The following is a 25184-nucleotide window of genomic DNA, read 5'->3' as shown; positions in this document are numbered from 1 at the left end:
GGTCACAAGGTTTTTCTATTTTTAGACCTACTGACCTAGTTTTTAAAGGCACGTGACCCAGTTTCGAACCTGACCTAGATATCATCAAGGTAAACGTTCTGACCAATTTTCATGAAGATCTCGTGAAATATATGGCCTCTAGAGAGGTCACAAGGTTTTTCTATTTTTAGACCTACTGACCTAGTTTTTGACGGCACGTGACCTAGTTTCTAACTTGACCTAGATATCATCAAGATGAACATTCAGACCAACTTTCATACAGATCCCATGAAAAATATGGCCTTTAGAGAGGTCACAAGGTTTTTCTATTATTTGACCTACTGACCTAGTTTTTGACGGCACGTGACCCAGTTTCGAACTTGACCTAGATATCATCAAGGTGAACGTTCTGACCAATTTTCATGAAGATCTTGTGAAATATATGGCCTCTAGAGAGGTCACAAGGTTTTTCTATTTTTAGACCTACTGACCTAGTTTTTGAAGGCACGTGACCCAGTTTCGAACTTGACCTAGATATCATCAAGATGAACATTCTGACCAACTTTCATAAAGATCCCATGAAAAATGTGACCTCTAGAGTGGTCACAAGCAAAAGTTTACGGACGCACGGACGCACTGACGCACGGACGGACGACGGACGACGGACACCGCACGATCACAAAAGCTCACCTTGTCACTTTGTGACAGGTGAGCTAAAAAGCCAAGGACACCATTAATTGCTCAAGTGAGCTTTGGTGCATGGGCCATCAATGCTCAAACTAGTGGTTTCACTATATCTCAATAAAAATTCAAAGAATCTTTTTTTTCTTCCAGCAGTTAATGCAGTTCATTTCACAAAATCTGACATTTTAGCACATAAAAATATATTTACTTAAATAACAGGGCTTCAGAAATTTGCCGGTTTGTCGGTTTTGGACCGATTTTTGACTTTTCAGACCGATTCGTAAAGTGAAAAAACGAAAAAAATCGGTCCCGTAAAAATGGAGAAAAGTATAAATTTCAGTCCAATATCTCAATACACGATCACCTGCCAAGTAGTAAATTGTTAGTCGCACCTTCAGATAATCAATAAACGTGTCAATCGGTCTGATTGTCACTTTGATAATCGGTCCGTAATTAGCGCGTGACGCAATCAGTGCTCGCGCGGCACCTCCTTTAATGTTTGCAGACAGCCGACTGCGGTGTATTAGACATTTTGACTGGTTTCCTAACGTTTCTGACTGGATCCAAATCATTTCGATGGGGATCCACTTCTTTTATTTAGAATCCGACGGATGGTTTATTTCAAAAGGCTATGTTTGATCACGGTAACAAACAAATGGTCGCTGCATTTAATCAAATTGCTATAATTGTACATTACAGGTCTTTGATTTAATGAGACATCACACGGAAAACCGATAAAAATAACTTTTATAATTACTTGATTTGAAAAAATTACATGATTCATTTGTTGGGGCTCCAGTTGAAACAAATGCAGAAAATCGTCTTTGCAACCCGACTGTACAAAAAAGAAAAAAATGGACGGGCAACCACGAATGATAAAGAAAACCGGAGTGGCACTGTTTATCAAATCGGTCTTTTAAAAAAACGTTTCAAAATGAAATTTTGTTTACATCAGAAGAGAACATATAACTTTATAAAATGTAGTTGCTTATTGAAGTACAACGTAAGTGAAATGAAATATCCGTGGCCAACCCGCGTGACGTTTTGGTGCTATACATGCGGGAAATTCGATCTCAGCGTTCACATAACGTACACATTCGGTCCGCGGCAGAGTATTCTTTATATACTTAGGCTGTTTAGCAGAGAATATGTGTCGTGTAACTCACTTTGACGCATTGTATTTTATAGAAATTTATAGAATTCCGTCAAAGAATGAGGAAACATCACAAAGTATCTGCCATGTATACGGTATCGAAGTCACATGCGTTGGCTTTTAGACTAGTTACGCACACGGTGTCAATGCCTCATATTATCTCGGAAAAACATCTAAATTTAAACAAAGTAATGATCACACATAACACTGAATAACTGTCTTCATTGTATGGTAACGCGTGGTGACTGGTAACTCAGTTTTAATGCATGACATGCTTATTTCTTTACCCTATCACGTTTTACAAAATATGTAATATTGGGAATGCGGTGGGTGGGGTAGCGCCGATGTCAGGATTTTTGTTTCAGACCGATTGAGTTATCAAAATTTCCGGAGCCCTGTTAAATAAATATGTAAGTTTTTGTCCATCCTGATACCCCTTGGAGTGAATTAAAACAAACACATTACATAGAACACAAAAACAAGCCTTTCTTAGTTTGCATCTAAAATAGAAATACAGCCTGCATGTTTTAATCAAATAACTCATAAAGCAAAGCAGGTTCATTTCTCAACGCAGCAGTGCATTTGTTTTGTCTGGTGACCAGTCTAAAATATCAATACTCCTGTTTCAAAGGACAATGTTAAAATGGACCAATGGCAACCTTCCAGACTGGTCTACAAACTCAGTCTGGTAACACTGGAGTAATGAAGTTGAAAGTACTTAAACCTTTCAGAAGGTAGCTAGAAGATTCTCTTAAGATATCAGATATTGGTCTGCCACAGTGTCTCATTTTCACTAACATGTTCAACATGAGATGTGTCATCTCAAAACTATGATTAAGAAATGAATCATGATGTGTGCAATATTCTTTTATGTTTGAATTACAGTAGGTATCAATGTATTTCATAACCAAATGGAAGTTAATCTTTTCAAATTCTTACACTGAGAGGTACTTGCTTTCACTTTCATTTTTTTTACTAACATTAATGAACAAGAGCTGTCACAGGAGACAGCGTGCTCAACTATTTCAATGGTGGATAGTGAAACTGGGCACATCTGAGGAAAATGGAGCTGTCACTGGAGTGTTTAATGACTCCAATGATGGATGAAGATATTGCACAATAGCTTGAGTCTGTGTCAAAAATATTAAGTAACAAAGAGAGGTAAAGATAAAGTGTATCAAAACACTATAAAAGTATAATTCTAAGCAAAAAGGGGGCATAATTATTGAAGCTAGACTTATGCACCTTGTGTCATATGAAGTGGGTGATGATATGGAACAACTACTTCAAGTCTGAATCAAATGCATTTCATAATAACCGAGATATAGAGAAAATGCATCAAAATTAACCTTAAATTCTAAGTAAAAGGGGACATAATTCCTGAAATATTTGTGCCAGAGTTACACACCTTATGTCATATGATGTGGGTGATAAGGTGGAACAAATCCATCTAGTAATAACTGAGATAGAGTGAAAGTGTATCAAAACTTTAACCTGAAATTCTAAGTAAAAAGGGGGGATAATTCATGAAATATTGGTGCAAGAGTTATGGCCCTTGTGTCATATGATGTGAGTGATGATGTTGAACAACTATTTTAAGTCTGAAACAAATCCATTTTGTAATAACTGAGATATAGTGAAAGTGCATCAAAATTTTAACCTGAAATTCTAAGTCAAAAGGGGGGATAATTCATTAAATATTGGTACCAGAGTCATGAGCCTTGTGTCATATGATGTGAGTGATGATGTTGAACAACTATTTTAAGTCTGAATCAAATCCATTTAGGAATAACTGAGATAGAGTGAAAGTGCATCAAAACTTGAACCTTAAATTCTAAGTAAAAAGGGGGGGATAATTCATGAAATATTGGTGTGCGAGTTATGGCCCTTGTGCCATATGATGTGGGTGATGATGAGAAATAACTATTTTAAGTTTAAAGCAAATCCATCAAGTAATTACAGAGATAAGGAGAAAAAAAGAGAGTGTAAAAAAACTTTAACCAAGGTGGGAACGCGGAAAGACGCCGACGCTGTGGTGAGTAGAATAGCTCTCCATATACTTCGTATAGTTGAGCTAAAACAAGGGCCTAAGCTTATAAAACTAGATTTGGAGAGTAGTTTCAATACTCTGGCATTTGATTGGTTATTTCTGAACACAAATTTGAAATTGACCAATGGCAAGGCTTCATTCTGAAACTGGTTTCCTAATGCAGCTTTATAACCTTTGACCTTTCACCCGAGAATGCTAAAGAAAGAAGAAAATAGTAACATATAACTTTTAAGCTTTCATTGCAAGGACAGACTCATCTTTGTGTCAGTAGCAGTGCCTAACTTGCTAGCAGATAGAAGCATTATCATGCTATAACTGACACTTAGCAAGGACTATATCCTACCTGATGGGGCATGGTTTGAGCTGCGGCGAGGCATCTGGCTCGGGGTCTGAGCTGGGCTGGGCGGCTCCAAAATATCTCTATACTTTGATACCATCAATACTGATGTGAAATACACTATAGCTAGGGCTAAAAATTGTGCTTGTTTCGTCTCCTCCTGGAAAAATAAATAAACTAGAGCTATCACTGAATGTGATTACTACTACCACAATGCCATTTTGTCAGAGGTAATGGCAGCCCTTAACTCTGCAGGGCTTGAACCAACACTAAAACAAGAGCACCGCCTTGCGGGTGCTGACGCTCATCTGATTTTTTTTGTATAATAGAAATATTGTCCTACCCATGATTTTCTAAGTCTAAAAAGGGCCATCATTCTTGCAAAAAGCAGGATAGAGTTATGTTTCTTGATGTACAGCGTCCGTTTATGATGGTGAAAAACTGTTGCAAGTTTTAAAGCAATAGCTTTGATAGTTTATGAGAAAAGCCGACAAACATAATACTCAACCAAGAAAACTGATTTTCTATGTCCAAAAGGGGCAATAATTATTGCAAAAAGCAGGATGGAGTTATGTTTCTTGATGTACAGGGTCAGCTTATGACAGTGAACAAGTGCTGCAAGTTTCAAAGCAATAGCTTTGATAGTTTAAGAGGAAACGTTGACCTAAACGTAAAACTTAACCAAGAAATCTGATATTTTCTAAGTATAAAAGGGGCCATAAATCTTGCAAAAAGCAGGATGGAGTCATGTTTCTTGCTATACAGGGTCAGCTTATGATGGTGAACAAGTGTTGGAAGTTTCAAAGCAATAACTTTATTAGTTTAGGAGAAAAGCTGACCTAAACATAAAACTTAACCAGGCAATGTCGACGCCGACGCCGATCAAGTGATGACAATAACTCATCTTTTTTTTCCAAAAAATCAGATGAGCTAAAAATTATGTCTACCATATCCAAAACTTCATGGTAATCTTGTGTTTAAAGTTTCATTTGAGCCATGTAAAAATGTTTAACTAATTCTAGCCACAAAGTTTTCTCAATAGAAAATTGTTTGCAATAGACTGACTGATTAACACAACTCCTATTACGCCCCTTGTACCAGGTTATTATAAGAAGCAAAATTCAACACAAACACTACAAATCAGCTATGACTGATTTACTGTTTCACTGCAAGTTTAATAACACTTGAGTATAAATACCCAGAGGGGCACCTTGGACTTCCTCCAGCATAAAAGCTGGCAAGTCAACAGAGGATCTTAGCTGTAACATGACTACAAATACAAGTACAAAGTTAGAGAGTATCTTACCACATCACGATACACAACAGCTCGCAGCCTGTTAATGTCCATGTCCTGTAGAAGCTTGTCAAAGTCTTTGATTGGGGACATCTGCTCATTCAGGTTCTCAACTATATTCTAAAAGAATGAGTACTGAAGTTAGCAAACAAACTGATGTCAGGTATATATGACCAAACTTAAATCATAGGTATCCTGTTACAAGATAAGACTTCCATGTACTAGCTAGAGAGCAGTAGTCAGACGGGACCAGTTTCTGGACAGACAAGTTTCTGGTCAGGACCAGTTTCTGAACAAGTGTAATAGCTAATTTCATTATGGCATTATTCATTCAATCATTTGCTTTGGATTATTTGGATAATTTCTTTTCTTGTCTATGAATGGACGGTTTTAAACGTAAAATGTTATAATATCTCATCTGGGTCTAGAATAATTTTTGGATGAATCAGGGCATGGAGACAGCATTGTGCATGCACAACATATTTAACTTGAACCAGACATCCCAACTCTCCCGATCCGATCGGGTTTCTCCCGATTCTGGTTGTAAAACCCGATCACCCCGATCAGAAGTCTCAATCTCCCGATTAAAACAAACAAAACAAAACAACATAAACACACAAAAATTATGAAATAATCCGCTTCTTTGCGCCTATCTCATACTGTATCACTACTGACGAGTCTGTAAACAACAGCTTTCGGATATTTTCGCACATTATACTACCCGTGCTGATATTGTTTATTACACGATTTAACAAAGCCAGGTGTTAATTAATGTGTCACAGTTAAATTAAAATCCAGACATTAGATATCTAATTAAATTCAATCAAATTTAGATTAGAAATTATACTGGCTTTAGCTTTTTCTGTAACTTTTTGAAATCGAAAGTAGATGGTGCTAGGTTTTAAAAAAACATTTCTCTTAAAATCATTTTGATAAGAGGAAATGTCATGGTAAATTTTAATATCACTTACTATCAAATGCTGTTAAACTGTCTTTGCATCATAACAATTTGTAAAACACATCCTTTTAACTGGAGTTTAGGCAAATCTACGAAAGTGTAACAATACCCGGACATTCAATTTTGGATAACAGGATAAAGTATTTGAGCCAGGGGTTTTAAATACTGGTTGACAGGGATGAGAATCAAACAGTAAATTTTCTATTGCTTGAACTTTTATTCTTTTAGCTATATACATTTTGTTTTTACAGTTCTAACAGCTGTACTGTTTGTCATGTAAAATTCACCTGGGGAGTCTTCTTTCCAACAAAAGAAATAAAAGTGCAGGTTTAATTCTCAGTGGTGTTTTGAATTTAGACATAGTGCTTAAAGTGCCATAACTATTTAATTTTGCACAGAAGGCTTCATGTATGATTGTTCCAAAACATTAAAAATGCATGAATAATAAGATATAGACAAGTGAATTTTTTTAAGACTAGTGATTTTATAAGGGCAAATAAGTTTATATTATCATTAGATTTGTTAAAAGCTTCGTTATCATGAACATTATTACCGCGGTATAAAATCTCCCACTTGAACACCTCAATCTCCCACTTTGGAAAGCAAAAACTCCCACTTGGCATTCAGAAAAAGTTGGGATGTCTGTTGAACTGCCAAGTGGGGTAGAAATAATTCACCTATGTACTTCACTCAAAGATGGCAACATGAAATATTTAAAATTCCACAATAAAATTAATGCAAGGCATTTGAATGTTATGCAGTATACAATACTATATCTATTGGAATTATCAAGAGTTTGCAATATATAAAATGAGCCGTGCCATGAGAAAACCAACATAGTGGCTTTGCGACCAGCATGGATCCAGACCAGCCTGCGCATCCGCGCAGTCTGGTCAGGCTCCATGCTGTTCGCTTTTAAAGCCTATTGGAATTGGAGAAACTGTTAGCGAACAGCATGGATCCTGGCCAGACTGCGCGGATGCACAGGCTGGTCTGGATCCATGCCGGTCGCATACCCACTATGTTGGTTTTCCCATGGCACGGCTCAAATTATGTTTATAATGAGCCAACTTCTACAGCTTTCACAAGTGCTTTAGACATCGGGTTATATTACATTTGCATTATTAGCAAGATTACAAGGTAGAGAAGTGTAATAATATATTAGTTACCTGACTTTACCTAACAATCATTTATGTCAATTGTTTTCTTACAAATTAATAAGACAAAACTCATCAAATTCCATACATGCCATAATTTTTCAGGACATTTCCGGGATTCTGAGTTAAAATTTCCGGGATTTTTACCCTTTGTCCGGAACATACACCATGACATTAGTATTCGTCTGTTTCATGCATAAATATCATACAATTACATGCAGTTTCTAGTGTGACAATCAATCTACATTTTAAAAGATTACAACCTTTTAAAATAATTATCGTTTAATTGACCGTTTTCAGCCATTTCTTCCATAAAAGCTACATGTAGCTTCACCGCCTACGTGCTAAAAACAACAGGATTTTCGGCTATTGTTCCTAATATTAAATTACTGTTATTGATTGCATAATTCTGTCAATTCATAATCAGGGTCATCAAAATAGCTGACTGTAAATTAATCTGGGTCATCAAAAGATCGCGGGGCGCGTTCAATATGAGTGTTGATCTGAGCTGGCTTAATCAACATGTGTCCCGCTCGAGGGCATGAAACTGATATCAGATAATTAGGAATAAACAATGTGACACCAGGAACTGTTTATTGTGTTTTATTAATGTAAAATTCAACAATATAGCCCAAAAAAACAAGTTTTTTGGGGGGTTATTTTTGTTTTCTGTATTTTTACTTTTCCGGACATTTCAACACTGGCCGGGACACCGGGACATGTATGTGATTTCCGGGACAATCCCGGACAATCCGGGACGTATGACATGTATGTCAAATTCTGTGCAGCTACTGGTTCCTACTTATATTTTTTTTAAGTTTTGGCTGCATGAAAAATCTACATTACAGAAAAGTATTTTAAACAACTATAGAAGACCTGTTTATAATAATATATGCAATCTTGTACAAACCTTCCTAGTTGGGTGTGAGCCTTCAATCAATGCCTGTATAGGATCTGTGGTACCATTCTGATTGGACGTATCTCTGGAATGTGAAGCTAGCGGGTGTGCAGTGGATGTAGGAGTGGGTGGGGTAGGGGGAACTTGGCGGTGTCGAACTTCCAGACTGTTACGAACAGCTGCTGTGCATACTGAAATGTAAGTTTAGTTAATGACAGTATTTGATATATTCTGTATAATGAATGAGGACAAAAATAACAAGGAACTATGTGAACTAAGAAAATCATTTGACCTTGACTATGAAGATATATACTTGAAAGAGGTTGTGACAAATGCTAATCAGAAGAATGAAATATGAACTAATCTTAATATCATTGAAAAATTACTGCATAGACAACGGTACCTCTATATACCAAAGAAAATTCTAGGGGTGACATACAGTAAAACACTTGTTCAAAGATGTATACGGATGAGCAAGTTGCCGGAGTTCTTGAAGGTTACAAGGAATCCAAAGATAGAAAATATATGGAAAAATGCCTGGGCCTAAATACATTGCTGAAGTTTGCCCTGGTTCTCAAGCAACTGATGCTTGAGCAAGCGATGTTTCACTGCAGGTCCAAACTTTGACTGTCCACAATAGAAAGTTAGTCTGCCCGAAACTTCTACACTATACAATCAAATGCTATTCTATGACAAAAACTTTCAATGTATAAAATTCTTCTGCCTAGATGTAACACAGATCAGATATTTCCATGACCAAAAAACAGCCTAATAACATAACGCTTAATCTTGGCACAAGCTGTAATATTTTTCTACAAATGTAATTGAAATCCAAGTTTTTGCGAGATTTTCAAAAATGCAAAATTAGGAAAAAGTAATCCTTTGCAAATATTTGTGATTCTACAGTAAAACAGTTTTCCTGGTGAGATCTTATTGCTCAAAACTGACACATCGGGAGCTATTTTACCATACCTAATCTAAGGCACTGCCTCAGTATTCCTCCTGCCGGCATGTTTTTCTCCTGCTCAAGTTCGGCAAATGTTGTGGAACTCGCAAATACCAGTATATCTGTCAGGTTCATAATTCGCAGCAAAATGGACACAGCTTGTTCTATACTGAGACCCTGCGTAGGTTCTAAAATCTCCACCTCCCCCTTCAGTTGGAAACAGTAAGTGTTAAACTCACACAATACAGTCAAACTATTATTTGCATACATGTATATACATATATATGATATGTCAATTTGATTCAGCAGTTGGATTTGAAGTCACACAAACATAATGTCAAATAAGGGCTTACTGTGCATTAACCATACAAGTTACAATCATTTCACATTAAGCCCCGTTAAAAATATTTTTCAAGCATTAAAGAGATATTCAGGTATATTTTCATGTAAAAGATCAATGATTTATTAACTCTATTTTACTCAGTCAATTATTGGAAACAGAAAGCAGCTGTATAAACAATCAAATCTTGGTGTAATAAGCAAAATATGACTAATGTGTGATGTCACGAAAACAAGTAACAAATTATCGAAATCAAATCCTAACAATTTTATTCTTGTTACAGTAAAACTTAGTAAATCTGGAAAGAAGAAAACTTGTATAATATTTCATAACAATATTCAGGTGCTATCCTAACCATATGTAGGTTTACAGAATCATGAAATATGCACACTCACAGCATCAAAGTAAGAAATAATCTCTTTTGATTAATGTAAAAAATATTATAACTCCAAAAATATGAAGGATTTAAATTTTTTCTCTATTTCCCCTGGATATCCCTTAAACTGTAAGAGCAAGACTTCACATGTCCCTCCAGGCCAAATTATAGGCACCACTGACCTTCAGCAAGCCATCTTGTCAACTTTCCTTAATATACATGTCAAAGAATTGTCCTCACAGAGCAAATCTGTAAAGCTTTATAACAGATTTTTACCTTCAGTATTTTAACAATAATAAGTATTTTTAATCCTGTCATCTGGGTCCAAAGTTATAAAACAGAGTTTGGATAACCAGTCTAACAACAACAGTACCTGACTGGTTGGTTCTGAGCACAGTCTTAAAACTGACCAATGGCAAGGTTGCATTCTGAGACTGGTTCCCTATTTATGTTTATAACCTTGGCCCCAGTCCATACTAGCACTTACATTAGATGATGTTGCTGCTGCCAGTAAAGGGAGAAGTCCTCCGCATGATGTTATCAGATTGTCCGCTAACTGGGAGATCATATGTGTCACATTAACTACATAAATATTGTTCTCACTCGAATTCACAAAATCAATCACAGTTTTCGTTGTATGGCTGAAACAGAAATTTCACTTTTTATGACATTTCTTGTATCATATGTCTGCAACTTCATCATCTATTTTTAGTAATGCAGTTAAAAAAATCATTTATCGAAGCTTTTATATGTCGTCTAAGTTTTCCCATGCAATTAGTAGCACAAACTGACACAAGTTGATTTATATTTATCTTTCACAAAATTGCTATCTATTTTGATGCTGAAGTAAAATTTACTTCAGAATGCTTTCCTCACAAAATGACAAAGACTAAAACTATTCTTCACAACTTGATTTGACGGCAAGTGATCCTGCCTTTGCGACCAGTGCAAGTGCAGACCAAGATCAGTCTGCACTGTTTGCTATTCAGTCAGTAAAATTTGAGGGAACACCCCTTCGAATAATAAATGGTATTGCTCAAATTGAATGATAGACCAGTCCATTTTAGAAATTTAGCAGGGTAAAGTGACAGAACAAACCTTTTCCAAACTTGGACATCAGTCTCTATTGAGAACAGGAGATCTTTCAACAGTTGTTGATGTAAATAAGACCATCTGAACTCAGGTATCCTAAATGGTGGTGCCCTTGGCCCTGAACTAAACATTCTGTGCCCACTTCTAGTTGAATCAGTCCTTGTAGGCATCTTTTGTCTATCTCTTTGATGTTCTGCTGCATCATTTTCACCATTTTTACTATTTCCAACACCAATATCACCATTTACAGTCTTGTCAGATTCTGATTGGTCAGTTTTTGAACTAGCCTCGTTTTCATTATCCAACGGTTTTTCAGCACCTGCTGTTTCAGAATCTTCTATTTCTGTGACCTTGACAGTAGATTTTGGTATTGGTTTGTTCAGTTCGGAGTCTGAGACACCAGAAATAGTGCTGATTGGCTGTCTATTTCTCTCCTCGTGGTCAGCATAATCATCCACACGCTGTCTATCATACTGTTTGTACATCTTGGCCATGTGACGCTTGAAATCCTCATAGGCTACCTGTATATATGAAAAATTTTTACCAGACATTATTTCAATATGTTAAACAAGAGGACCATGATGGTCCTGAATCGCTCACCTATCTCCACATGACCCAGTGTTCAACTGAGTATGACATCGTTATTTCTATTATTTGACATAGTGACCTAGTTTTTGAGCACATGTGACCTAGATATCATCAAGATAAAAAATTCTGACCAATTTTCATGAAGATCCATTGAAAAATATGGCCTCTAGAGAGGTCACAAGGTTTTTCTTTTATTTGACCTAATGACCTAGTTTTTGAAGGCACGTGACCCACTTTTAAACTTGACCTAGACATCATCAAGGTGAACATTCTCACCAATTTTCATGAAGATCTCGTGAAAAATATGGCCTCTAGAGAGGTTTTTCTATTTTTCGACCTACTGACCTAGTTTTGACCGCACATGACCCAGTTACGAACCTGACCTAGATATCATCAAGCTGAGCATTCTCACCAATTTTCATGAAGATCCATTGAGAAATATGGCCTCTAGGGAGGTCACAAGGTTTTTTCTATTTTTAGACCTAATGACCTAGTTTTTGACCTCACGTGACCCAGTTTCGAATCTGACTTAGATATCATCAAGATGAACATTCTGACCAATATTCATGAAGATCTCATGAAAAATATGGCCTCTAGAGAGGTCACAAGGTTTTTCTATTTTTAGATCTACTGACCTAGTTTTTAACCCCATGTGACCCAGTTTCGAACTTGACCTAGATATCTTCAAGGTAAACATTCTGACCAATTTTCATGAAGATCCATTGAAAATATCGCCTCTAGAGAGGTCACAAGGTTTTCCTATTTTTAGACCTACTGACCTAGTTTTTGACCGCACATGACCCAGTTTCGAACTTGACCTAGATATCATCAAGGTAAACATTCTGACCAATTTTCATGAAGATCCATTGAGAAATATGGCCACTAAGAGGTCACAAGGTTTTTCTATTTTTAGATCTACTGACCTAGTTTTTGACCCCACATGACCAGTTTCGAACTTGACCTAGATATCATCAAGGTGAACATTCTGACCAATATTCATGAAGATCTCATGAAAAATATGGCCTCTAGAGAGGTCACAAGGTTTTCTATTTTTAGATCTACTGACCTAGTTTTTAACCCCACGTGACCCAGTTTCGAACTTGACCTAGATATCATCAAGATGAAAGTTCTGACCAATTTTCATGAAGATGCATTGAGAAATATGGCCTCTAGAGAGGTCACAAGGTTTTTCTATTTTTAGACCTAATGACCTAGTTTTTGACCCTACGTGACCCAGTTTCAAACTTGACCTAGATATCATCAAGATAAACATTCTGACCAATATTCATGAAGATCTCATGAAAAATATGGCCTCTAGAGAGGTCACAAGGTTTTTCTATTTTTAGACCTACTGACCTAGTTTTTGACCCCACGTGACCCAGTTTCAAACTTGACCTAGATATCATCAAGGTGAACATTCTGACCAATTTTCATGAAGATCTTGTGAAATATATGGCCTCTAGAGAGGTCACAAGGTTTTTCTATTTTTAGACCTACTGACCTAGTTTTTGATGGCACGTGACCCAGTTTTGAACTTGCCCTAGATATCATCAAGATGAACATTCTGACCAACTTTCATAAAGATCCCATGAAAAATGTGACCTCTAGAGTGGTCACAAGCAAAAGTTTACGGACGCACGGACGGACGACGGACGACGGACACCGCGCGATCACAAAAGCTCACCTTGTCACTTTGTGACAGGTGAGCTAAAAAAATCATGTTTATTTGTACTGACTTTAAATCTTTCCTAAGCCATTTTGTTACTATTGTTTGATGAAGGACAGTTAAAATCAATTATAACAGAGGATGCATAATTCAAAACTAATCTTAGACCATCATGTATATATAGGCTCTGCTTTTAGGACCATCATGTAAATATGGGCTCTGCTTTTAAGACCGTAATGTAATACAAGTGTTACCTCAGCACGTGATACAAGTGTTACTTTGACACATGATACAAGTGCTACCTTGGAATGTAATACAAGTGACTTTGGTATGTAATACAAGTGTTACCTTGGAATGTAATACAAGTTACCTTGGAATGTAATAAAATGTAATATAGCAAGTGTTACCTTGGAATATAAAACAAGTTACCTTGGAATGTAACAGAAGTGTTACTTTTGAATGTAATATAGCAAGTGTTACCTTGGAATGTAAAACAAGTTACCTTGGAAGGTAACAGAAGTGTTACATTTGAATGTAATATAGCAAGTGTTACCTTGGAATGTAATACCGTATAGCGGGTTAATTTTGTGGGTTTTTATTTCTGCAAAATCTGCGGGTCGAGGCTGACACGCAGAAATAAATCCCGCACATTTAAACTATCAGCAGAATTTTTTGACACAGAAATAAATTTTGATATTTCGCTTAATATAATGACCGTTATCTTTATCTCAAGAGTTTTTCCTCTGCTGTCTGATTGCTTTTGTTATTGTATCAATCTATTGTCCACGAATGGTTACCATTTCGGGCATGTAATCTTTACAAGTGTATATCACAAAACATTCTAGGTTTATAAAAAGTTAAACAAACTAATTAATATGTGTTGTTACTGTTGTAACTGATGGACTGTGAACGGACTATGTACTAGATTTTGCATTTGTATATATTTGTAAATAAATCGTAAATTTTTCTACCAGCAGCGTTACATTTTATGAAAATGTCTTTCAAAATGAATTACCGGTACTAGACCTACAGTATTTATTTTTAACTCTGATTTTTGATCATGCATGGTATGGTAATGAAAAGAAATCAGATTTAAACACAAATTAGCTGCGCCAACTTCACTGTCCTAGATTCCGACTAAGATAATGCCACCAAGACATAACTGACGAGAACGATATGCATTCGAGTCGTTAATTATGACGTAGTAAATGCAGTAGCTATTTCCAATGCACAGAATTTACTTCTGATTTATGCAAACCATAAAAATTACTGCTTTTCTCGAAGGTCGCAGAAATAAACAAGAGCTGTCTCCAAAGGATGACACATGCCCCCAATGGCACTTTGAATGAATAGTTATGGCGGATGTTAGAGTTTAGGACCTTTGACCTACAGAGCTGGGTTTTACGCGCGACACGTCGTCTTACTGTGTCACACATTCATGCATAGTTATTTTAAAATCCATGCATGAATGATAAAGATATGGACCGGACATGCCCATCAATGCACTATCATGAAAAATGACCTTTAACGTCTAAGTGTGACCTTGACCTTTGAGCTACGGACCTGTGTCTTGCACACGACATGTCGTCTTACTGTGGTACACATTCATGCCAAGTTATTTGAAAATCCATCCATAGATGACAAAGATATGGACCGGACACACCCATTAACGTCTAAGTGTGGCCTTGACCTTTGAGCTATGAACCTGTGTCTTGCACACGACACGTCGTCTTACTGTGGTACACATTCATGCCAAGTTATTTGAAAATCCATCCATCGATGACAAAGATATAGGCCGGACACGCCCATCAATGCACTATCCTTTAACGTCTAAGTGTGACCTTGACCTCTGAGCTACGGACCTGGGTGTTGCACGCGACACGGCATCTTACTGTGGTACACATTTATGCCAAGTTATTTGAAAATCCATCTGTCGATGAAAAAGATATGGACTGGACATGCCCATCAATGCACTATCCTTTAATGTCTAAGTGTGACCTTGACCTTTGAGCTACGGACCTGGGTCTTGCGCGCGACACGTCATCTTACTGTGGTACACATTCATGCAAAGTTATTTGAAAATCCATCGCTGACAAAGATATGGACCGGACACGAAAATTGCGGACAGACCGACAGATGGTTAAAAAACTATATGCCTCCCTTCGGGGGCATAAAAACGCAGAAATAAACTTGGCCCATTTTAGGACGAAACCGCAGAACTTTTTGCCCACAGAATTAACCCACTATACGCTACAAGTATTACCTCGGAATGTAATACAAGTGTTACCTTGGAATGTAATACAAGTTACCTTGGAATGTAATACTAGTGTTACCTTGGAATGGAATGTAATACAAGTGTTACCTTGGAATGTAATACAAGTGTTACCTTGGAATGTACTATAGCAAGTGTTACCTTGGAATGTAATATAGCAAGTGTATCAATCCACACTCTCCAGCCACCGTACTCAAACTTGATGGCATGGTGTAACAACATTCTAAACAATGCCATCACCATCTCTGTGACTTTGTGTTGTTCCTGGTTCTGGGGGTATACATATGCCATGGAGAATAGCCAGTCCTGCCATACTGACATCTGTAGCACAGTTCTGTAATATTTGGAATATGTTACATTTAACAACACTCCGAGGACCTATTTCCTCCTAAATATTGTCTTTTTCTCTCTAACAGGCCGTGAGATTCCTTCATACAAATTTCTATATTCAGTACCACGGGTACAAAAAAAATACAATGAAACCACAGTATTCACAGAGTAGACCCTGTTTTACTGACCTTGACCTTTTCTTGTTCAATGTTTGTAAGGTTTCATAGACCCACAATGGTTTTTGTAATACATGGTTCATACAGACCTTCCCAAAAAAAATTCAAATAGTTTTCAAGGAGTTTTCAAGTAATTTTTCTCCATTTTCAAGGACTAAAATGGGCGCAATGTCACTGTTGCTGAGACATGAAATAACCAATTTAAATCCAATTTAGGACAAATCTAAACAATGTAACACAAGATTTACCTGCAAGGCATCGTGAATAAATTACACAGTGTGAAAATTACTTGAAAGAGCATAAAACCCTTAAAGTACAGTACCGTACCGTACTATCGCCAACTCCGTGGCAGGCCCTAATGGCAGTAACGGTAGTTTTTTTTTCGTCGTTTTTTTGTTTATTTTGGTCCGTTTATAATGTTTGTCCGTTTTCACTTCGCACCCGACGAATTTAAGGACTATTTGCCATCTTTTGTATGTTTTTTCCTAAATTCAAGTAGTTTTCAAGTAGTTTCTGACTGTTACAAAATTCAAGTAGTTTTCAAGGAGTAGGCATCAAATTCAAGGACTTTTCATGGCCTGTGCGAACCATGTAATAATCTCACTGCAACATTTTTGTCATGAAAAAAAACAAGAGGGCCATGATGGCCCTATATCGGTCACCTGTTATCATTGCACTTGAGGACAAGAAGGTCCTCAGAAAAAATATCTAAGTCCAAAGGACAGTAACAACAAAGGGAAGAAATTTAACCAAAAAGAAAAAAAATTCTAACAAGGTACAGATATGTCAAAATACACCTAAAAATTGGAGGTACCATCCATGTTGTACCACAGAAAAGTGGTCTCGGTTTTTCCCTACGGCCAATAATAAAAAAGTTACTAAAAATAAGCTATTTATAGTAACGTAAAACAGGAAGTAATTAAAAACAAAAATTATTGTAAGTGAACAAAAGAAGGATCTGCCAAATAAATCTGTTGACATAAATGAAATTTCAGATCAGTATCTTCATTAGTTACGGAGATATACCCATTTTAATTTGAAATAAAGGGAGGTAATTTGACATAAAATCAGTCCATAGTTATCTACCCTGATTGGCTCAGTCCAAGTAATGACAATAATGAAATTTCAAATAAGTACTATAATAAGTACTTACTGATATAAATCCATTTTGATTACAATCAGGGGAGGTAATCAGATATAAAATAACTCTGAACCTACGCTTGGATCTGATTTGTCATGGAATCCAAAAATAATTGTTGTTGAAGTTATTTTGGACGTTTGTATCAAATAAAACCATAAATGAGGTCTCTATATGGCTGCAAAAGCCAAAATAGCCAATTTTGGACCTTTAAGGGGCCATAACTCTGGAACCCATGAAGAAACCTAACCAGTTAAAGAAAGGAACCAAGATCTTGGGGTGATACAAGTTGTGTGCAAGTTTGGTTAAAATCGAATCATAAATGAAGCTGCTATTGTGCAGACAAGGTCAAAATAACTAATTTTGGCCCTTTCAAGGGCCATAACTTTGGAACCCATTAGGGGATCTTGCTGGTTCAACTAAGGAATCAAAGGGCCATAACTTTGGAACCCATTAGGGGATCTGGCTGGTTCAACTAAAGAATCAAGATCTTATGGTGACACAAGTTTTGTGCAAGTTTGATTAAATTCAAATCATAAATGAAGCTGCTATTGTGCAGACAAGGTCAAAATAGCTAATTCTGGTCCTTTCAGGGGCCATAACTCAGGAACCCATATTGGAATCTCGCCAGTTCAAGAAAGGAACCAAGATCTTATGGTGATACAAGTTGTATGCCAGTCTGGTTCAAATCAAATCATAAATGAAGCTGCTATTGTGCAGACAAGGTCAAAATAGCTAATTTTGGCCCTTTCAGGGGCCATAACTCTGGAACCCATAATGGAATCTGGCCAGTTCAAGAAAGGAACCAAGATCTTATGGTGATACAAGTTGTGTGCCAGTTTGGTAAAAATCAAATCATAAATAAAGCTGCAACTCTGTAGACAAGGTCAAAATAGCTAATTTTGGCCCTTTCAGGGGCCATAACTCTGGAACCCATAATGGGATCTGGCCAGTTCAAGAAAGGAACCGAGATCTTATGGTGATACAAGTTGTGTGCCAGTTTGGTAAAAATCAAATCATAAGTAAAGCTGCTACTGTGCAGACAAGGTCAGAATAGCTAATTTTGGCCCTTTCAGGGACCATAACTCTGGAACCCATAATGGGATCTGGCCAGTTCAAGAAAGGAACCGAGATCTTATGGTGTTACAAGTTGTGTGCAAGTTTGGTTAAAATAAAATCATAAATGAAACCACTATCGTGCAGACAAGAAATTGTTGACGCACGCACGGACTGACGACGGACGACGGACAAAGGGTGATCACAAAAGCTCACCTTGTCACTGATTTTTTGTTATTCCTTACTTTTGGTAATCGTTACCTCATATATCTATCCAAAAAAGTATAAGATAGACAGAATGGCAACAGAAGATTGTTTCGCGTAAGCTCGTATTAGCGCGTTATCTTATTGAAGCGTTTGCTGACTTGATCATTCATGATCAAACCAACAGACGCTTATTAAAGTATTACACTGCCGATACGCCCGGCACGTAATAAACCCAAACAGGTCCAAATTTCAAACGAAAACTGTTGATTTCTCTAACTTCCAATCATAAATTCATTTCTTCCCCATGTAGAAAATACTAATAACATTAATAAGAGGACCATGATGGTCCTGAATCGCTCACCTGTCCCCACATGACCCAGTTTTGAACCGAGTATGACGTTGTTTTTTCTATTATTTGACATAGTGACCTAGTTTTGAGCTCATGTGACCCAGTTATCATCAAGATAAAAATTCTGACCAATTTTCATGAAGATCCATTGAAAAATATGGCCCCTAGAGCTGTCCCGAGGTTTTTTATTATTTCACCTACTGACCTAGTTATTGATGGCACATGACCCAGTTTTGAATTTGACCTAGATATCATCAAGGTGAACATTCTGACCAATTTTCATGAAGATCCATTCAAAAGTATGGCATCTAGAGAGGTCATATGGTTTTTCTATTTTTAGACCTACTGACCTAATTTTTGATTGCAGTTGACCCAGTTTCGAACTTGACCTTGATATCATCAAGATGAACATTCAGACCAACTTTCATACAGATCCCATGAAAAATATGGCCTTTAGAGAGGTCACAAGGTTTTTTTTATTATTTGACCTATTGACCTAGTTATTAACTGCATGTGACCCAGTTTCAAACTTAACCTAGATATCATCAAGGTGAACATTCTGGCAAAATTTCATGAAGATCCATTCAAAAGTATGGCCTCTAGAGAGGTCACAAGGTTTTTCTATTTTTAGACTTACTGACCTAGGTTTTGACCGCAGTTGACCCAGTTTCGAATCTGACCTAGATATCATCAAGATGAACATTCACACTAACTTTCATACAGATCCCATGAAAAATATGGCCTCAAGAGAGGTCACAAGGTTTTTTATTATTTGACCTACTGACCTAGTTATTGATGCCACATGACCCAATTTCGAACTTGACCTAGATATCATCAAGGCTAACATTCTGACCAACTTTTAAGAAGATCCTTTCATAAGTATGGCCTCTAGAAAGGTCACAAGGTTTTTCTATTTTTAGACCTACTGACCTAGTTTTTGACGGCACGTAACCCAGTTTCAAACTTGACCTAGATATCATCAAGATAAACATTCAGACCAACTTTCATACAGATCCCATGAAAAATATGGCCTCTAGAGAGGTCACAAGGTTTTTCTATTATTTGACCTACTGACCTAGTTTTTGAAGGCACGTGACCCAGTTTCAAACTTGACCTATATATCAGCAAAGTAAACATTCTGATCAATTTTCATGAAGATCCATTGAAAAATATGGCCTCTAGTGAGGTCACAAGGTTTTTCTATTTTTAGACCTACTGACCTAGTTTTTGATCGCATGTGACCCAGTTTCAAACTTGACCTAGATATCATCAAGATAAATGTTCAGACCAACTTTCATACAGATCCCATGAAAAATATGGCCTCTAGAGAGGTCACAAGGTTTTTCTATTATTTGATCTATTGACCTAGTTTTTGATGGCATGTGACCCAGTTTCAAACCTGACTTAGATATCATCAAGGTGATCATTCTGACCTTTTTTCATGAAGACCTGATGAAAAATATGGCCTCTATAGAGGTCACAAGGTTTTTCTATTTTTAGACCTACTGACCTAGTTTTTGACCGCACATGACCCAGTTTCGAACCTGACCTAGATATCATCAAGGTAAACATTCTGACCAATTTTCATAAAGACCCCATGAAAAATATGTCCTCTACAGTGGTCACAAGCAAAAGTTTACGCACGCACGGAAGACAGACGCTGCGCGATCACAAAAACTCACCTTGTCACTTTGTGACAGGTGAGCTAAAAAGATACCATTATCATTATGAACAAACGATCTGATAGAAAATTTTTCATGACAGAAATTTTTATCCTTTTGCTGATTTTTTTCATACACCAGTAAAACGAGATCTCCTTCAGTTCCCATGTGATGTTGGCGAGATTTGCTCTATATGCCTTTCAAGTTGCCAATCTATTTATTTTTATAGCTCTTTGATCTATCATATGTCGAGTATTTCACTAAAGATCAGAAAGTAATATTTATTCCATTTTATATTATTCCCTCCCTTCATGGCTCCGACAGTATAGATTTTTATGTAACATTGAAAGTAGTGCTTTTCTAACCAAGAATTTATGCATTATATGGACAGATGCTTTACCTTACATTGTACAAACCATGCTTGTTGGTTGGTGCCTCTGAAGCTATCAGTCATGACAAACATAATTCAGGGATGTGGAAATCACAATATTTTTCACTTGTCCACGGACAAGTGCCACTTAAAAATCTACTTGTCCGCAGTCAAAACTTACTTGCCCGGATTTTCAACATTTAAGCATGCAAATAATTCTATATTTTGGACAATAATCTACAAGTAGTTACAAAAGCAAACATAATAAAGTGTATTAGCTGTTTCAAAACAAAAAAAGCTTTTGACACTTTAGTTTGTGTTCGTCGGCAAGACCTAAAAGACTCCCCATCATGCCATGCGAAGCCACGTGAGAAAGCATGAAACTTTCTGACTGTCAGAAAACATCATACTTCCTGACTTGTAATAGCGACCACTTTGTGCTTTGACTGTTGATTTCCATTTTTGTTGGCAGACAAAGTTGTAACAACGAATTTGTCCAAAACATTGTGATATTTGTTTATGTTTCCGGTTTCTATTCGCCGAGTTATCATGTGCAAAAATTACATGAGATCGTGACAGGGAACCAATCAGAATGCAGAGAAAGAGATGCTAAATTTAGACGCAGTTTGGTTTTCCCAAAACTTGAGAAATTGAGAGGCCGCTCGGCTGGTGAAACATCAGTTTCGTACGTCAAATTCTTTTATAAACTCCATAACTTGAAGTACTGTTCAGCGTTTCTAAATTATTCTTTCCTTTTTCATTTCAAACCAGAAGATTTGTGCTTGTCCGCGGACAAACGGAATGTGAAAACTCACTTGTCCGCCGTCAAAAAGTCCCGAGTCGGACAAGTTGGACATAGGAATTCCACACCCCTGATAATTTTGTCATAGGATTTCAACAGTTGAATCTACCTTGCATAAATACAACTAGAGTTATCACTAAAGGTGAATGTACATAGTATGTTAACAAGAAACAAAGTCCCATAACTCTGCAATTTTTGTCGCTGAAAGAACCTAATACGCCCCATGCACAACTACTGTTGGTACTGATCACTTGTGTGAAGTTTCATTAAACTGTGTCAAGGGGATGAGGAGAGATGGTGTGCACAAGATTGTGTCTATGTATATAGTATAGTAACAAAAAAACAAAGTCCCATAACTCTGCAATTTTTTTTTTTAAAAGAACCTACCATGCCCCATGCACAACTACTGTTGGTACTGATCATTTGTGTGAAGTTTCATTAAATTCTGTCAAGGGGATAAGGAGAGATGGTGCGCCAGCGTTTTTTTTCACCAAAATATTCGGCGAAATTCGGCCCCATTCCCCCCTCAAAATAGTATATTTTTTTCCCCTTTCCGATGCCTAAAATTCCCCTCCGAAAATAAAAAAAAAAAATCCAATCAATTAAATCATAATTCACTAGTTTATTTTATTTATTTTCATATAGAAAACAGTTCACCGCGGTATCTCGCGTTTTGTTTACATCGACACCGGTTGGAGTCACTTCCCTTGATAAATCAGAATCATCGAAGCGCTTTATTATTCTGCACAACAACGCTGTTGAATGTTAGTCTGTAAATGATTTGCATTCTATTTGTTTGGCCGGGTAGTGTTGAGTTTTCCATCTTCTAGTCAGTCAGGGTTTGATTTTATGCTTTGGGAAGAGACTAGTCCGACGCATACATTGTTTTTTACAGTTTGTTTTTATTGTGACAGGTCAAATGTAACAGTGACTGCAAATGTCAGACTTTGACAGAAATAAAAAAACAGCCACTCACCGATTTGTTTAAGAATGGACCTAATGTCTGTTGTAAATTTTGGTAGTCTAATGGATGTCTTATCCTCCACATTTGAAAAATTTATTTGGTTATCTGGTATTGATACAAAATGTATGCTACATTGTATGTCATGTCAGATGCTCTTATGGGCCCTGAATTTATCAATAAACTTGAAACTATAGTTTATTTCAACACAAATGAAAATTCCCCTTTTCTTAGTTTTACGTCGAATTTTCCCCCCTCCAAAGGGCAGCGACCCCCTTCCCCCAAAACTGAAAAAAAATCACTGTGCGCACAAGATTGCGTCTACAGACAGACAGACAACCTGAAACCAGTATACCCCCCCTTACAACTTTGTTGTCGGGGGGAGGGGGGGGGGGGAATACAATAAAATGGCAACTGGAATAGATTGCAAAAACCTGTCTTTTGGTTCTATTTACTTATTTGATATTTTGACTAAATACAACATCCTTTCATATAATGCATCAATCAATCTTATAGTAACAGTATTCTGTTTATATTGAGAACGGGTACAAACCCCTACCATTAACCATCAGCCAGGTAAGTCCAGTCAGAATTTTAATTTCAGTTTTCCATTGCTTGTCAACTTAATCCTATAAGCTAATCATAATATAAAGACCTACCTTTTGGCTTCATTACAAGCAAGCTAAGTACTAGGAATTAGCAGGTATAGTAAAAAGTTTGGTACACACCAAGCTAGCAATTTACCTTCTATTTTCCTTGTTGTTTTTACACAGAATTGTGAGGTCTGACAAGAATACCCTTTTCACTTCCAGGATCTCTGGGCTTGGCTTTGACTGTCTGATCATCGTTGCAACTACTTTCAGTAATGCTGCAAATATAGAAATTTGAGATACTGTGAAATCATTTAATTTCGTGGGCATAACATTTCGTGATTTTGGCAAAAACTGATATTTCGTGGATTTCAAATTTTAAAGATAAGACTGTACTTATAAATCATGAGTAACACTTTAAATTACTTGCAATCCAAATGAGCTGCGCCATCAGAAAACCAACATAGTGCGTTTGCGACCAGCATGGATCCAGACTAGCCTGCGTATCCTCCAGTCTGGTCAAGATCCATGCTGCTCGGTAACGGTTTCTCTAATTGCAATAGACTTTGAAAGCAAACAGCATGGATCCTGACCAGACTGCACGGTTGGTTTTTTCAAGGCACAGCTAAAATGTGTTTCAATGAACATGCTTAGCAGCCACCTGCATATTGCAGCCACTTGCCTGCTAACTTCGCAAACTGACATTTTACTTGAGTAGAGCAGCCACCTGAAGCAGCTATTCTGTTTCACATCTGTAAATGGTTGCTTAACATTGGTTTGACTGTAAATACAGCTTTCCCATTCCAACTACCATGAAATTTGCTAACCCCACAGACAGATCATTCCAGAGGTTACAGCCTTTGACTGGCTATAATTGTTTACATTAGTCAAATCTTCAAATGAGATGCATGAATTTTACCCAATGTTGCATATGGAAAACATGTGATGTGGTATGAAGATAAAATGTTTGCTTTTCTAACAGCAACCATAAGCTGATGCTTTTGCTTTTTCACAGATCTATATAACATTGGATCAATTTAAACAAACTGTGAAAGAAATAGAAAACAAATTCGACCTATCACTAAAGGTGATGAATCTACCCCCTGCACGCACTGACAGTACACAAAGTCCCATAACTGTGCAGATTTTTTTTTCTGAAAGAACCTAACATGCACCAAGCACAACTAGGGTTACTACTGATCACTTGTGTTAAGTTTCATTAAATTGTGTGCATGGGTTCAGGAGATTAGGCTCGCACAAGATTGCATATGCAGACTCTATGTATATAGTATAGTAACAAAAATCAAAGTCCCGTAACTCTGCAATTTTTTTTTTTGAAAGAACCTAACATGCACCATGCACAACAACTGTTGTTAATGACCACTTGTGCAAAGTTTCATTAAATTGTGTGCATGGATTCAGGAGATTAGGCGGCACAAGATTGCATATGCAGTCTCTATGTATATAGTATAGTAACAACAAGAGCACCGCCTTGCGGGTGCTGACGCTCATCTGATTTTTTTTGTATAATAGAAATATTGTCCTACTCATGATTTTCTAAGTCTAAAAAGGGCCATCTTTCTTGCAAAAAGCAGGATAGAGTTATGTTTCTTGATGTACAGTGTCCACTTATGATGGTGAAAAACTGTTGCAAGTTTTAAAGCAATAGCTTTGATAGTTTATGAGAAAAGTTGCCTTAAACATAATACTCAACCAAGAAAATGATTTTCTAAGTCCAAAAGGGGCAATAATTA

General features: G+C 36.9%; 1 protein-coding gene across 7 annotated transcripts in view; it reads right to left on the bottom strand.

Moving 5' to 3' along the window:
- LOC123558619 (neurobeachin-like) overlaps positions 1-25184 on the bottom strand; it is a 268481-nt gene that overhangs the window by 162308 nt on the left and 80989 nt on the right. For all 7 annotated transcript variants that reach the window (XR_008371116.1, XR_008371114.1, XR_008371117.1 and 4 more), the window contains 8 exons: positions 23585-23708; positions 15932-16124; positions 11271-11785; positions 10660-10813; positions 9483-9663; positions 8523-8701; positions 5510-5617; positions 4210-4363 (listed from right to left, as the gene is read on the bottom strand). Coding sequence is in view for 3 of the 7 variants with exons in the window: in XM_053544219.1 (XP_053400194.1) it covers positions 4210-4363; positions 5510-5617; positions 8523-8701; positions 9483-9663; positions 10660-10813; positions 11271-11785; positions 15932-16124; positions 23585-23708 (1608 nt within the window). In the remaining 4 variants the exon portion in view is untranslated. The remainder of the gene's footprint in view (positions 1-4209; positions 4364-5509; positions 5618-8522; positions 8702-9482; positions 9664-10659; positions 10814-11270; positions 11786-15931; positions 16125-23584; positions 23709-25184) is intronic.

The sequence above is a fragment of the Mercenaria mercenaria genome, chromosome 5, assembly GCF_021730395.1.
Source record: "Mercenaria mercenaria strain notata chromosome 5, MADL_Memer_1, whole genome shotgun sequence".
NCBI lineage: Eukaryota > Metazoa > Mollusca > Bivalvia > Venerida > Veneridae > Mercenaria > Mercenaria mercenaria.
The sequence above is the reverse complement of the archived record's forward strand: the minus strand, read 5'-3'. Positions and strand labels throughout refer to the sequence as shown.